General features: G+C 42.6%; 1 protein-coding gene across 3 annotated transcripts in view; it reads left to right on the top strand.

Moving 5' to 3' along the window:
- Window positions 1-13,235, top strand: part of tars2 (threonyl-tRNA synthetase 2, mitochondrial) — a 44,269-nt gene that overhangs the window by 27,163 nt on the left and 3,871 nt on the right. The window contains exons 4-15 of one of the 3 annotated variants that reach the window (XM_050046054.1): window positions 647-771; window positions 1,667-1,775; window positions 2,347-2,411; window positions 2,507-2,585; window positions 4,342-4,488; window positions 4,587-4,685; window positions 6,687-6,856; window positions 6,942-7,104; window positions 8,712-8,849; window positions 9,305-9,382; window positions 10,971-11,071; window positions 13,102-13,203. The exons of the other annotated variants lie outside the window; for them this stretch is intronic. Of the exons in view, the coding sequence (XP_049902011.1) occupies window positions 647-771; window positions 1,667-1,775; window positions 2,347-2,411; window positions 2,507-2,585; window positions 4,342-4,488; window positions 4,587-4,685; window positions 6,687-6,856; window positions 6,942-7,104; window positions 8,712-8,849; window positions 9,305-9,382; window positions 10,971-11,071; window positions 13,102-13,203 (1,376 nt within the window). The remainder of the gene's footprint in view (window positions 1-646; window positions 772-1,666; window positions 1,776-2,346; window positions 2,412-2,506; window positions 2,586-4,341; window positions 4,489-4,586; window positions 4,686-6,686; window positions 6,857-6,941; window positions 7,105-8,711; window positions 8,850-9,304; window positions 9,383-10,970; window positions 11,072-13,101; window positions 13,204-13,235) is intronic. 3 annotated transcript variants of the gene reach the window in all.

Here is a 13,235-nt window from a genome sequence, read left to right as displayed (position 1 = left end):
GTGGAAAATATCCTGAGGTAACAGAAGGACATACTGGTAGAATGAATCATAAGTCGGTAAAGGAAAAAAGAAATGCCACGAAGACATTACAATAAACTTAGAAACAGACAGTGAAAGTCACATAAGACAGCCAGGTGTAAAACCCAGATATTGTTAATTGTGCTTGAAATGTTGCTGGAACAAGTACTTCAAATGATGGTTCTGTGTTTCCGAGGCCAAAGGAAAGAATTAAGGAGGAACTGAAGCACACGTCCTTAGTGTTCAGAGAATTTCACTAGCTGTTATTTAGATGTTTCCAGGTTAGTCAGAGGACTGTTCAAAACATGACTGTTTTCCCTTATGCTTGAAAGTCAGTGCCAGACTGATACATAGTAAGTGCTGGTATGACTGTGCCCGTAGTTTGAAGTATTTGAAGTGACAATGAACAAAACAAACTATTAGAGATTGGAAAAGGTTGCTGATTAATTTTCACACATTAATTAACATTTGGATTAAAGTGCACTATACATTTCTATTCATTTTATACACTGTGAACGATCTCAAATTTTTTTATGTGCCCTCGAAAAGTCATGAAAAAGTTTTGAAATTTTGTCTATAAAAATGTGTGTGAACCCTGATTTACTCTGTACCACCTTCCCTGTCTTAGGCAGCATGGAGGACAGGAGCGTGCGTCCTGGGTGGAGTGTTGGAGAAGGTATTTGGTGCCGAGGTGTGCAGAGAAGGAGCGTCAGAGCTCGGGCTCTACTGCGACCATCTGCTGGACAACAACAGGTGAGAGATTCATGTAACAGTCTCTGATATGGGACTCCTGGTGCAGTCTGTTCTGGAAACGTGATCCAGTGTGTCTGGTTTTTAGCCACTGCAGAATCTGCCAAAATATCATCTGGCATTGTTTTGGTCAAATGTGCTTGTAGAGTGCTTTAAAAAGTACTGACCTACACATGGCGCAATAGATTATTTCATTAATATTTGCCTCCCTCTTCTGCCGTAGGCCCCACGATCATACAGAGCACATTTTAACAGCCTTGTTTTTAGAATCGTTTCTGACAAGAGTGAAGCGTTTTGCTCACTGCTTTTACGTTGCAGAGTACCTCACGTTTATCCTCTCTGTGTGCCTCAAGTTTTTGGAGGAAAAGCTCCTGAAGTCCTTAGCTGATTTTTTCCATTTTGTCTAAACAGATAAATTGAGAAGTGGCTGTTCTGTAGTGGCCATGACAACAAGTGTGAGAGCACATGGTTTGTTTTAAGCTAATATTAGCTCACTTTCATCGTCACCCTAGGGAAGCTGCAAGACATGTGTGAACAAATTGTAGCCTCAACTACTGTAATTAGGCCTGGCAACGACAGCAGATTGTCAAACTGTCCCCACTCATCCTAAAATAAGCTTTTAACTGACCATCATCCAGGCAAAGCTCCTGGATAAGCTGGTGATTTCTTCTCTTTCTGAGGGTCTCATGCTGACATGGATCCGTGTTTTCTCTGTGACCAGTCCACAAGTGCCCTTGGCCTGTCTGTTGTTATGCAGATTTTAAGATACAGATCTGTGACTTTACGTCATAGCAAAATAGCCAGGTGCCTAGCTGTTTTGCCTAGGTTCGCAGTGTTTTACTGTTGCAGATTTTCCTGCTTTCAGTGTTTTACCTGAATCTGTCCTCTTCACACACAGTGTCTTGTCTCTGAGTGATGTGGAGGAGAAATGTAAACAGGCTGCAGCCCTCAAACTTCCTCTGTCCAGACTGGAGCTGAATACAGAAGAGGTCCGAGAGCTCTTCCAGGTCAGATATACCAATGTCTTCCATTTTTACAGCAGACAGTTTGACTTGTCATTGTAACTAAGGCCTATACCACGCTCTTTGATCTGGCATTACTGAATAGACCGCTGTTGTTATTAATGTTAATCATTATAATTGTGTTTTCCCTTCAGTTATATGCCCTTTAGCACATAAATCTTCATGTAGTGTTTGTGAATCTTTCCACTCGGGCACAGCACTCTTTGTGACTCACAGTGAAACTCAGAAGTAACAGAATAATAGAGTATGGCAATGAGAAAAGAAACACTGTGTGCTCTGGTGCTGAATGTTATTGTTCCATTCTGCCATGCTGAATCACCCTGTACCTGTCGCAGCTTGTGTAACTCAGTGTTTGTACATGTTGTTTTCGATAACACGTGAATAGCAATGACATTACTCACTGTGTAGGAGTGGTCCTGTTTATGGTGTGCTGATATTTTCTACTGTCCCCGTGTGTACTTACTGAGGTCAGGCCCCTTCCTACTGTCCTGCTGTCCACACTAAATGGTGATAGATATGAACTTTTTGTGTGTTTTATGGGTCGTACTTTTTATAGAACAGTAAGCTGAGACTGCAGCTTGTTGAGGAGCAGATGAACGGCCCCACTGTCACAGTATACAGGTATTAACACACACACCTGATGTGGCCTTACCTGCAGTATCTTTTGAACTCTCACCGCAACATTTAACCTGTTTCATGCTTTCTTTGTGAATCAGGTGTGGAGATAGCCTAGCTGTCTGCGACGGCCCCCTCCTCCCACACACTGGCCTCCTCAAGGTCTTCAAGACACTCCAGGTGTGTGTGTGTGTGTGTGTGTGTCTTCTGCATGTCCCTTTATGGTTTTATGTACTCTGTTCTCTCCTTTTGTTTCCTTAGATTTTTTATTACACAACTGTCCCAAAAATGACCTTGTACATTAGCCATTTTATCCAGTCATCTCATGTCTGGTCCTTTAAAAGCCAAACCCAACATATCTGTCATTTTTTTGCTGCTGTAATAATAATAATAATAATATAGGGATTGGGCTGGTGTTAAAAATTTCAGACTGGTCAGGACAAACACCAGACTGGACCGTTGTATTAAATTTTACCAGTAGGTGTCGCACTTGAATCAGCAGAACTGTGTCCCAGCAGCAAACGCTCGTCCAACTATTGCGTTGCACTACGTTAAGGTTGCTCTCTGTCCACACGGAGTCCTTTAAATATGGACCTCTGTTACTTCATGTAAACAAACTATGTAAATATCAGCTGTGCACTCAAGATCAAATTGGAGATGTAGCCACATACTTACTCACTCAGTGAGTACTTGCTATCTTCCTACTTCTGTGCTTTTTTGGCAGTGGTGAAATGTCAGCCGGTAAATATCCCAATATAAAGCATGTGATATTTACCGGCAATGATGACAAACAATATAGCCAACAGCAAGGACGTTGTTATTGGCGATGGTCATTTACCAAAAACTTTCAGCTTCCTGGCGATCTCCTCCAGTCAGCTGCCACCTCATTTTGGTTTTGGTAATGAAATGAGAACGTATCATAGAGATAATTCCTCATTTCAACTTAATGAATCAGCCTTTTCCTCGTCCATTGTGGCACTTTCAGTGCATGAGGCAGGAATGAGTAGAGACAGAGCGTCTGACAATCCTGTAGCTCCAAAAGGCACTTGTGGCAGGTTAAAATCCAAACTGTTGTTGCAGTTTTAGTTTTCTTAAAGAGATACTTTGCCTATTTTCACCCAAGTTTGTGTCACCGTGGTAAAGATAGTTTGAGCAGTGTTAAGGCGCCCTCTGTGTCTCCAGCTCCTGCATCTCCCTACCCATCCAACAGCCAGAATCAGCTGGAAATGCCGTGTTTCACATCATCCAGCTGATTTTGACTAATGGCATGGGCAAGGAGTTCTCTGCGCTGCTGGCAGGTGGAGCGCCTTAACACAGTTCATTTGCCCATACTTCCGACACTGTGGTGACACAAACCTGGTTCGAAATTGGCAAAGTATCCTTTTAAGAGACTAACTCTGGCTTGTCCTCCCAAAAACACATGAACTTTTTATCCAAAACTGGAAATCAACCAAATTCTATGATAACAATAACAAAAAAAAGAGATCCCAGCAATACCATTAATATTTTGTTTAATACATGATGATCAAAGATGGCAGGTTAATGTCATCTAATCTGTAAAATGTTTTATTTGGACCCATTTGACACTTTCTGTCCTGTGGGACACATGCTGGGTTAAACGGAATTTTCCTTGACTTTAATGATGCAGGCAGAGGGAGTAGTTTCCATGCTGGGCTTTCAGTGGGCAGACTGGGATTCCATGTTAGCCGGGCTGGAAATATCAGCAGCAGGATGTTGTGTTTGTCAGAGGCCAGTTTCCTGTTCTCGGCCCTAACAAACACACTGCCGTCCATCAGACGTGTTGTCACTCTCATCAGCCCACCCTCCCTCTTCTAGCTGACCCTCACTCTCTCTTTCTCTTTTGACTCCTCTTTGTTCACTCATTATTTTCTATCCTCCTCTTCTCCCCAACCTCTCCTCTTCTGTGACATCCCAGCTGTCGCTGGTGACCCTGGCCAATCAGACAGAGTCCTCAGGTTTGATGCGTCTTTTAGGTGTGGCCTTTCCAGGAGAGAAGGACAAGGAGGAGTGGGAGAGGGAGCAGGAGGAGGCGAGGAGGAGGGACCACAGACGCATCGGGACGGTAGAGATGAGATCTAAAATTGGAGATAAAATAATATTAAATAAAAAAGCAGTTGAAGTATTTCCTGGTAATATAAATGTGATCATGTTTTTGCACAGGACCAGGAGCTGTTCTTCTTTAATGACGTGAGTCCAGGCAGCTGCTTCTTCCTGCCAAAGGGAGCCTACATCTACAACACCCTCACTGACTTCATTAAGGTGAACATACACTCTGTGCACAGTCACTGACTCTGTGGAAACTACCTGCAATTATCCGACTGTAGACTTAACTTTTATATAATAGACACAGTTGAAGTTTTATATAATAGAATTTTATAAGAGAAATATAAGAGCAGAATTACATCAGAAAAAGACAAAGCATATTTGCGGTTTCAAATTTTCGTTTTTTCAACAAATAAATACGAGATATACCAGCTGATTGCTCTGTATCTCTACTCTTCATATATTCTTAATATCAGTGGATCTTCAGGTTTATAGAAATATTCAAATCATATTACTGCTTACATGCTGTAGATCAGCCTTAGACTATAAAACAAAAGAATGGATGTAGCCACCATGACGTTACCTTTTGGGTTGTGGACTCCCGTTTTATAGCCCTAAGTTTGGTATTTTGGACGACCCCCATCTTGGATTTTTGGAGCCAGAAGTGATCATATTCAAAAGAGAGGATGGACATGACATAATGCTAGCTGCTAGCTCTGTTGGATCATTTACAGCTATGGTTAACTGAGACAATGTTAAACCAAATTTTTGCTATTGAAAAACAGGCTTAAAACCATTAAAATGAATTAAACTTTCCTGAAAAACCGAACAACCGACTCCTTAGAGGGTCGTTAAATACAACCAAACACTAAACAAGATTTTTTTAGGAAACAAAAATGTTACAGTTAACTTTCATGAACTGAAAACACACTGAAATAGTGATAGCTACGCCTGTACTCTATGAATCTGGGGTTATGCCATGGTTACGTTTCCTAACCAACACAATTATAGGGACTTGTCAACTGACAGCACCCACCTGTCACTCAAAGCTGCCACACCCTTATTTATGCATAACTTTAAGCCTTAATAACATTTAAACGGATTAATCGTAAGACAAAAAGGGACAAAATTAAATGGTTCTGTTGGTATCAGTCACAACTTTTGACAATGGAAATGAGGCTATAGACGTGTAGATGTGGTTATGCCTCGCAGACAGCCTGTCACTCAAAGCGGCCATGCCCTTAATCATGTCTAACTGAGTCATATAAAGACCCTCTTGTACAGTTGTCATGAGTGGGGAAATTAGCCATAGAGGCCAAAACCATATTTTGCACCATGCTGTAAACATGTTTGTTCCTACTGTAAAAAAGTCTGGCATTTTAACCTGGGGTCTATGGGGACTAGTCTCGCTCACCAGACCTTTCTCAAGAAAAGAAAGGTCTGGCTGGGCCGACTCTCACTGTGAGATTGGAGAAAAAAAAACGCCCCGGCTGCTTGTACTTCTTTCAACCAATCACAATCGTTCTGGGCGGTGCCACAGCAACGGTGTGCTTGCAAAAATATTGCCGGGGGGAAACAGGTTTTGGTGTAACACGCCCACAAAAATATCGCCTACAGGACGCGAACCATGGCAGAAAAATGGCTACATCCCCGCAAGATCAAACACTGCAAAAGTTAGTAAAGGACGTGTTGAAAACGGTTGAAAACTGCTACACAACCGGAGGTGGTAGGGCGGGACTTGGCTCGTTCCGCCCAATGAGAGGCTGATCTCTGCAGCAAACTTCCGCCCACTCAGACTAATGGGGACTGACTCACTTCTGGAGCCAGCCTCAAGTGGCCCTTTTAGGAACTGCAGTTTCCGGTATTTCCAGGTTGACTTCATTTTCAGCCTCAGAGGTTGCTGCTTGCAGAAATTTTATAATCCAATTCAGCACAGCTTGTGCAACTAAAACAAAAGTACCCCATATGTCTTAATTTGATTTTGCAAACAGTGAGTTCAGCATGTTTACTTCAGTGGGTGAAAAATCATAATATCTCACATGCAAACGTTAACATACCAATAAATTAAGCTGCGTTGCCTTGACTGTGTCCCTGGGATGTTCATGTTCATATCAGCCGTCTCTTGTTAGCCTTGAATTATTGCATTCTTGTAACAGTCTGCCCCAATACTGACACTCATTGTCACACACATCCTTCCTTCCTGCCTCTGTCTTGTAGGCCGAATACCGAAGGCGAGGATTCAACGAGGTCGTGACCCCAACTCTGTACAGCACTGCATTATGGGAGCGCTCGGGCCACTGGGAGCACTACAGCGAGAACATGTTCACTGTGACATCAGAGAGCTCTCAGACCTACGCTCTCAAACCCATGAACTGTCCTGCTCACTGGTGAACACACACACGCGTGCACACGCTCCTACACTTGTGTCTTTATAGAGACTAGCAGTGTCTCACTTCCCTCTCTTGTGTTTAGTCTCATGTTTGAGCAGCGTGTTCGCTCGTGGAGGGAGCTTCCCCTGCGATGGGCTGACTTTGGAGCGCTCCATCGTAATGAGCTCTCTGGAACACTGGGAGGTCTGACTCGTGTCCGAAGGTTCTGCCAGGACGATGCTCACATCTTCTGCGCACCTGAGCAGGTACACATAACACATACTAACATACATATATTGTTTTGTTGCAGAATCTTCTTCTCTACGTCAATGCATGCTTTTTAAGGTGCTGTAAGAAGGCTAAGAAACTGTGAATGGGACACACGTGGAACCATATTACAGTGATTAGATGGGCTGTACAAATAACTCCGGAGACATTCCATGAGGCCTCGGCCTGGATGAATGAAGGCCTTTGTCCTGTTCAAACATTACACCTCCATATGTGCATCTCTGTGGCTGCACAGTCAATGTAATCCTGATCCCATACATAGTGCCCCTGGAACGTTCCCATGATACTGATTGCGCTCTCCAGATCTTCAGCTGGCATCCTGTTCATTCACTGAGATCATAGTCACAGGATACTCATCACTGTGTTAGCTTCTGAAATACTAATTCAATCCCTGCAGGCTTCGCAGTAAACACATCCACCCTGGTCGGAAGTTCCCTGTCTTAAAGGAGCTCCATGAGAAATTCAGAGCATATGAGTTGATGTGACAAGGTTCTCAACATGGCTGGCAGCTAACGGTGCTAACAAACAGCGCTAAACAACAGCAACAGTGCTGACAGAGCTAAGGATGTTAACCAAGGGCGAACCGGAAAGTGGGTGCTATGCTTCTGTGACAACACCGTCCCAGTATTAGCAGTAACCACCCGATGAGCACAGTGCGAAGCGGCAGCGATGAGCTACTAAGTGGGATAAACACATGCACGTGCGGCCAGACTGGCTTACCACAACAAACCACAGAGAAGCTCAGATTACAACACTCACAGAGGTAGCGTGACTTCATTCTCTGCTCAGGGCAGCATTACTCCATTATGTCTTTACATAGCAAATAGTGGTTTGCTGCTATATTAATGCTTTGAATGTGTTGTTGAATGAGAACATTTCAGCCGAGCTCAGATGACAAAGAGTTTTGGGCTGATTTATCTCTGATTCACTCATTCAAAAAAACTGGTCTGGGAACTTGGTCAGTGCCGATGTTCAGCCCAGAATATTCGTTAATGTGAGAGGTTTACAGATCCTGTCTTCAACTTCCCCAACTGCTCACAGACTCCTCGGGGCTGCCAAACATCAATCTGGATGACTAGGATTGTGGCTACGTCAGTATTTTTAAAAATAGCCAATTCGAGAGACCTGTGATGGTGTTGCCAAGCGACTGCAAACATTTTAGCTGCTGAGCCAGTAAAAATCTCACCTCCAGTTCTCGCTGAAGAACAGACCTCCTGTGTTGACTGCATCTCCAAACCATTTTCTCATCCAGATTTGTTTTATTCTCACTGCAAAGCATTGTTAAAATTAACAGCAAATTGTCGCACCACGTCACTCTCCATTTTGTTTCCCTCCACATCCCTCTGAGAGCACGTTAGGGGTTACATTCATGCTCCCTCTGGCACGATAATCTCAATAATATCCTGTAGTGTGCCATGTGTCTTTATTTTCAGATCTTGTAGTGTGTGCATGTTTGAGAGTAGAGAGAGGAACATTTGTAAAGTTGCTCTTTGTGTGTGATGCAACCTTATTTTAAAATTCCTGTCGTCGGAGCCTGGCTTTAAATGTCATTATTCACATTATTGTGTCTTTTTATTCATTCCAGCTGGAAGAAGAGATCGTGGCATGTTTGGACTTCGTGAGGAGTGTGTATCAAGTGTTTGGGTTTTCCTTCCACTGCCTCCTGTCTACACGTCCTACACCATGCCTTGGGGAGCCTGAACAATGGGATAATGCTGAGCAGGTAAACACATACACTCTATCGTATGTTGTTTTTGACAGGCCCGGCTGTTCAAATGCGTATGCACCGTAATCTGGACCCAGTTAATCACAGCTAAAGTAAATAGTCTTCAAACAAAATGACATGGTGTAATGATATTCACATCAGTTATATGAGTGGTACTTTCCAGTAGAGAATTGCTCCGTGTCGGGCTGCTGGGTAGATATATATCTCTGAATCCCTGTGGACGCCTTTTAAATAGGCACAGCAGCAGTTTAAGCTGATTCAATTGAGTGTAATTGAACATTATGGTTCCAAGCTCCCACACGCCCACACACACACACATGGAAAAACCAACATGGCAGTCATAATGTGCATTAATGTACTTACATTGTCTACTGCGTCTTCTTACTTACTGTGTGTGTGCGTTTGTATGTATGTGTGTGTGTGTGTGTGTGTGTGTGTGTGTGTGTGAGCAGCAGTTGGAGAAGAGTCTGCAGCACTTTGGTGAACATTGGGAGTTAAACCCAGGAGACGGCGCCTTCTACGGACCAAAGGTCAGTGGTCAACATGCTGATTTCCACCAACAAGTGTTAATATTGTTTATCACTGTAAGTGCTAACAGCTGCTAAATCATATTAAGTCTTTATGCAAAGCTAATCAGCTGCTGGCTGTTCATGCCAGAGGCAGATTTCTCTGTGCCAGTCAGCAAGCGATTCTTCTCTCTGCTCTGTTTAAATCACATATAGAGCTCTGTCTCTGTCTGCCTGTGTCTGTGTTTGTGTCTGCTCGTCTCTCTTGCTCTCTGTTTAGACACAACTGACATATGATATTGCATATGACATGTATGGTATGCATCATATTAAATATGTCCTCTGTATTGTTAAAAATAGATTATCAGTGTATGCTCTTGTCAGATTCACTCATGGCTTGCAGAAAAAATAGACCAGATGCTTAAACTGTTGCTGCAGATCACAAGCTGGCCAGGGTGTTCGCCACTGTGCCGCATCCAGTGTGAACAGCGCAATCGGTTAACATGGGCACCAAGATCAAGCAGGCAGCGCTCCAGAGAAAATTGCAGCACGAACAAACAGCATAAACAAATAAAAGATGCTAACTATAGTTTCCATTCTGATATGACAGATATGAATACTTGCTGATGTGGGTGCATGACAGACTCCTTATCTGATCCGGGTCTGACTCAGGCTCAAATACGTATGGCTGAATCTCTTTGATGTTTCCTTTAATGATAGCCATTTTGATGCACACTGCTCTTTCACCATTAGCCTAGCACAAGCAGCAATAGTGGGCGGGGCGTGAGGTCAGATCCATAATTTCTTAGTGAGGGAGAAAGGGTTGTTGTGCAGCCTCGTTTTAATTTCGTTGTTACGTAGGAAAGAAAGACTTCAAAGACTTCATGAGGGTGGTATCAATCCTTTAATCTAACTTTATTTACCAAGTTGGTAAACAATCAAATAAAGTGTGTACATTTAATGATTCATAATCTCACCCTCCATCTTATCTAATAGATTTCTCCAGAATCACTTTCATGTTCTTACGTCATGGATTAAAAAGGACACAGTCATCTTTGTTTTCCTTTTGGCTCTGCAGAGAGACATTTCTGAGCATTAAATGATATAGTTCAGACTGTCCTTTAACACAGGAACACCAATGAAAGTAATTTGTGACAGTTGTTCATATATAATAAATAGCTACTTATGTTTTATAAAAATAGAAAATGGCGTAACTTGTGAATGACCTCGGTTTTCTTGGAGGCAACTTTATTTTCACTCCACAAGAAGTCAGTCAGCATCAAGAGGAAGTCAGCTTGAGGCAGACGTTACATGATGGAGTTCATGTGGAGGCACAGAGAGTGAAGGTAGGTCAAGTCAGGGTGGGGTTAGATACACACTAACACGGTCCATGTAACAAACAAACATTCCACACAACCATCTAGCTAGGGTGTGTTAGCCACAATTAGCTAGATCAGCTTCTCATGGAAATTTATTTTGTTACCATGTCTGTCCACAAAAATGCAGTTTGTCCCACACAGCGTCTGCAGCGTCAGAGCTCTGATTTGTAGATCTTGGCTGGAACAGAGAGGTGAAGCCCAATGCTAACACACTCCCACATGTTTCATCATAGATTGACATCCAGATCAAAGATGCTATTGGCAGACAGCACCAGTGTGCCACAATCCAGTTGGACTTCCAGCTGCCCATCAGATTTGACCTTCAGTATGTCGGGTAAGTCAGTCATAAATATTCATATTTGGCTCGCGAGGTGTTAAACATTCCTACATCTGTAGTGATTTAAATCTGCACACTTGCACTTTTGTAGTATATTCATGTCCGTTTGATGAACCCACATGCCGTATGTGATGTCCTGCACAAGTTAAAATGGCAGAAGTATAACACCATGGTGACCTAATTTGATCATGAAAGATTTATCACTCCATGCTCCCTGTTACTGCCTTAAACAGCTTTCTGCCGATTATTATTATGCCTTGTGTGTGTCATGGTCTCCTTATATCAAAGTGATATGACCACTCTATTTAGGAGTGAGCAGTGAGTATCACAGTTTATGTAACGTTATATTGTAACATTGATAATTGTCATGGTATAGTACATTTTATGATAAACCAATTTTTGGTTAATCCAGGAAATACTTCACACAAAAATGTACTTTATTGCACAAAACAGTACTGTCCATTGATTTGCATCGTTACATCATGGTGTGATAATTTTTTTTGTTTGTTTTGCTTGAACCTATCGTTATTAAGTAAATCTTAATTGCAGAGTTTAATGGCTCTATAATAATGACACCATCTGTGTTTAGATTGGTTCCCTATAAGCCTCACTTCCTTTATGCAAATCTGTCTGCCACCGAGTGTGATCTCCTGGGAAAATTAAGGCTCGATTTATGGCACAAAGGAAGCCTAACAACCAAAACAGGAAGAGAACAGCGCTTTTGTTTTCCCCAGTGCTACCGGTAGCTATCCCCAGAGAGCAAAGACTATCAATAGCCCCTTTTACACTGCCTGTTAAAGGTAGGAATGTTGTAACGGCCTTGCTGTTCTGTATAAAAGATACAAAGACATAATTGATAGACAAAGTTGTTCACCTTCAACCCGGCAGTGCAGGTAGTAACAGAGCTGAACTGTGTAAGAAGTATGAGCTGGCAAGATGGGACAGGTGTGAAGTTTTGACGACATGTTATTTGTGTGACCCATCACCAGGAGTTGTAAAAGCAGCTACTAGCAGTTAGTGGCTAACTCAAAGGAGAAGAATAGAAATCAAACACGTTGGCAAATTGGGGAGACAATGAGGTCTGAGAGCTCCTTATCCTATAAGCTAGTGGTTCCCAACTGGGTCGCAGGTCTGTTCTGAATGGACGGCAAGTGACTCGCAAACTTGTCAAGTCTGTAAAAAACACACTTTTTTTCTTTTAAGTTTGGTGAATTTCTTGCATAGGGCTTTTATTTTGAAGTGCAGCTTCCTGCTGTAGAATGAATGAGAAAATGGACAGCTACTTGACAGAGACAGCAAACTAGCTTGACGACATGGCCAAACGCTAGTATGACACTGAATCTATTTAACTGTGTTGACCTTGAACTAATGACTAAGGAGAAATCTGGACCTTGTGGCTGGGAACCACTGCTCGAAGCAGAGGACGAGATCAACAGCCATATAAAAGGGGCCATAAATGATTGTTATTGTCATTTAATGCCATTGTTATTATTTAGAAAGCACTGCCTGACGCATATGTTAGATGTAACAGTAGATGCCAACGCTGATGTGTTGCTGGTCACGTCTCTTTTGCTTCTGAAACACCAGCATGCTAGCTAAAATCACAAACTGGAACAGGGCTATGTAAAAAAAAAAAAAAAAAAAAAAAAAGAGGACGCAAAACATGCGTAACGAAGGGTCGTCATTTGAGCCTTTGATCTCTGTGTAAAAAGGGCTAATGTAAGTTCCTTGCAGTTTATCCCCAGTTACCAAAATGGTGGAGGGTGGAACAAGTGGTAGCTGCTAGACTCTGACGGAAAGGGAGAGCAATCTGGTTGTCACGGCGCCAATGATGATACCATTTGGCAACTCTAGGGGGTGAAAAGTTGCATGTTTCCACTTTATTGGATAGCAGCTACAGTATAAACACTGTTGCAAAATCTCTGATGGAGGCCATATATACATAAGTTGACATCATTGATCGTCTTATCACCCTACTCTTATTCTGTTGATAACCCCCTTTTTATCGTTTTTTAAACCTTTCTCAGTCGGGACGGACAGTTGCACAGGCCGGTGATGATCCACAGAGCAGTGCTGGGATCTCTGGAGAGGATGATTGCTATACTGGCTGAAAACTTTGGAGGGAAATGGTGAGACATAGTCAGATACATTTAGTTGGGCT

This window comes from Epinephelus moara, chromosome 6 (genome assembly GCF_006386435.1).
Source record: "Epinephelus moara isolate mb chromosome 6, YSFRI_EMoa_1.0, whole genome shotgun sequence".
Taxonomy (NCBI): domain Eukaryota; kingdom Metazoa; phylum Chordata; class Actinopteri; order Perciformes; family Serranidae; genus Epinephelus; species Epinephelus moara.
Note: the sequence above shows the minus strand (reverse complement) of the source record. Positions and strands in the feature narration are given on the sequence as shown.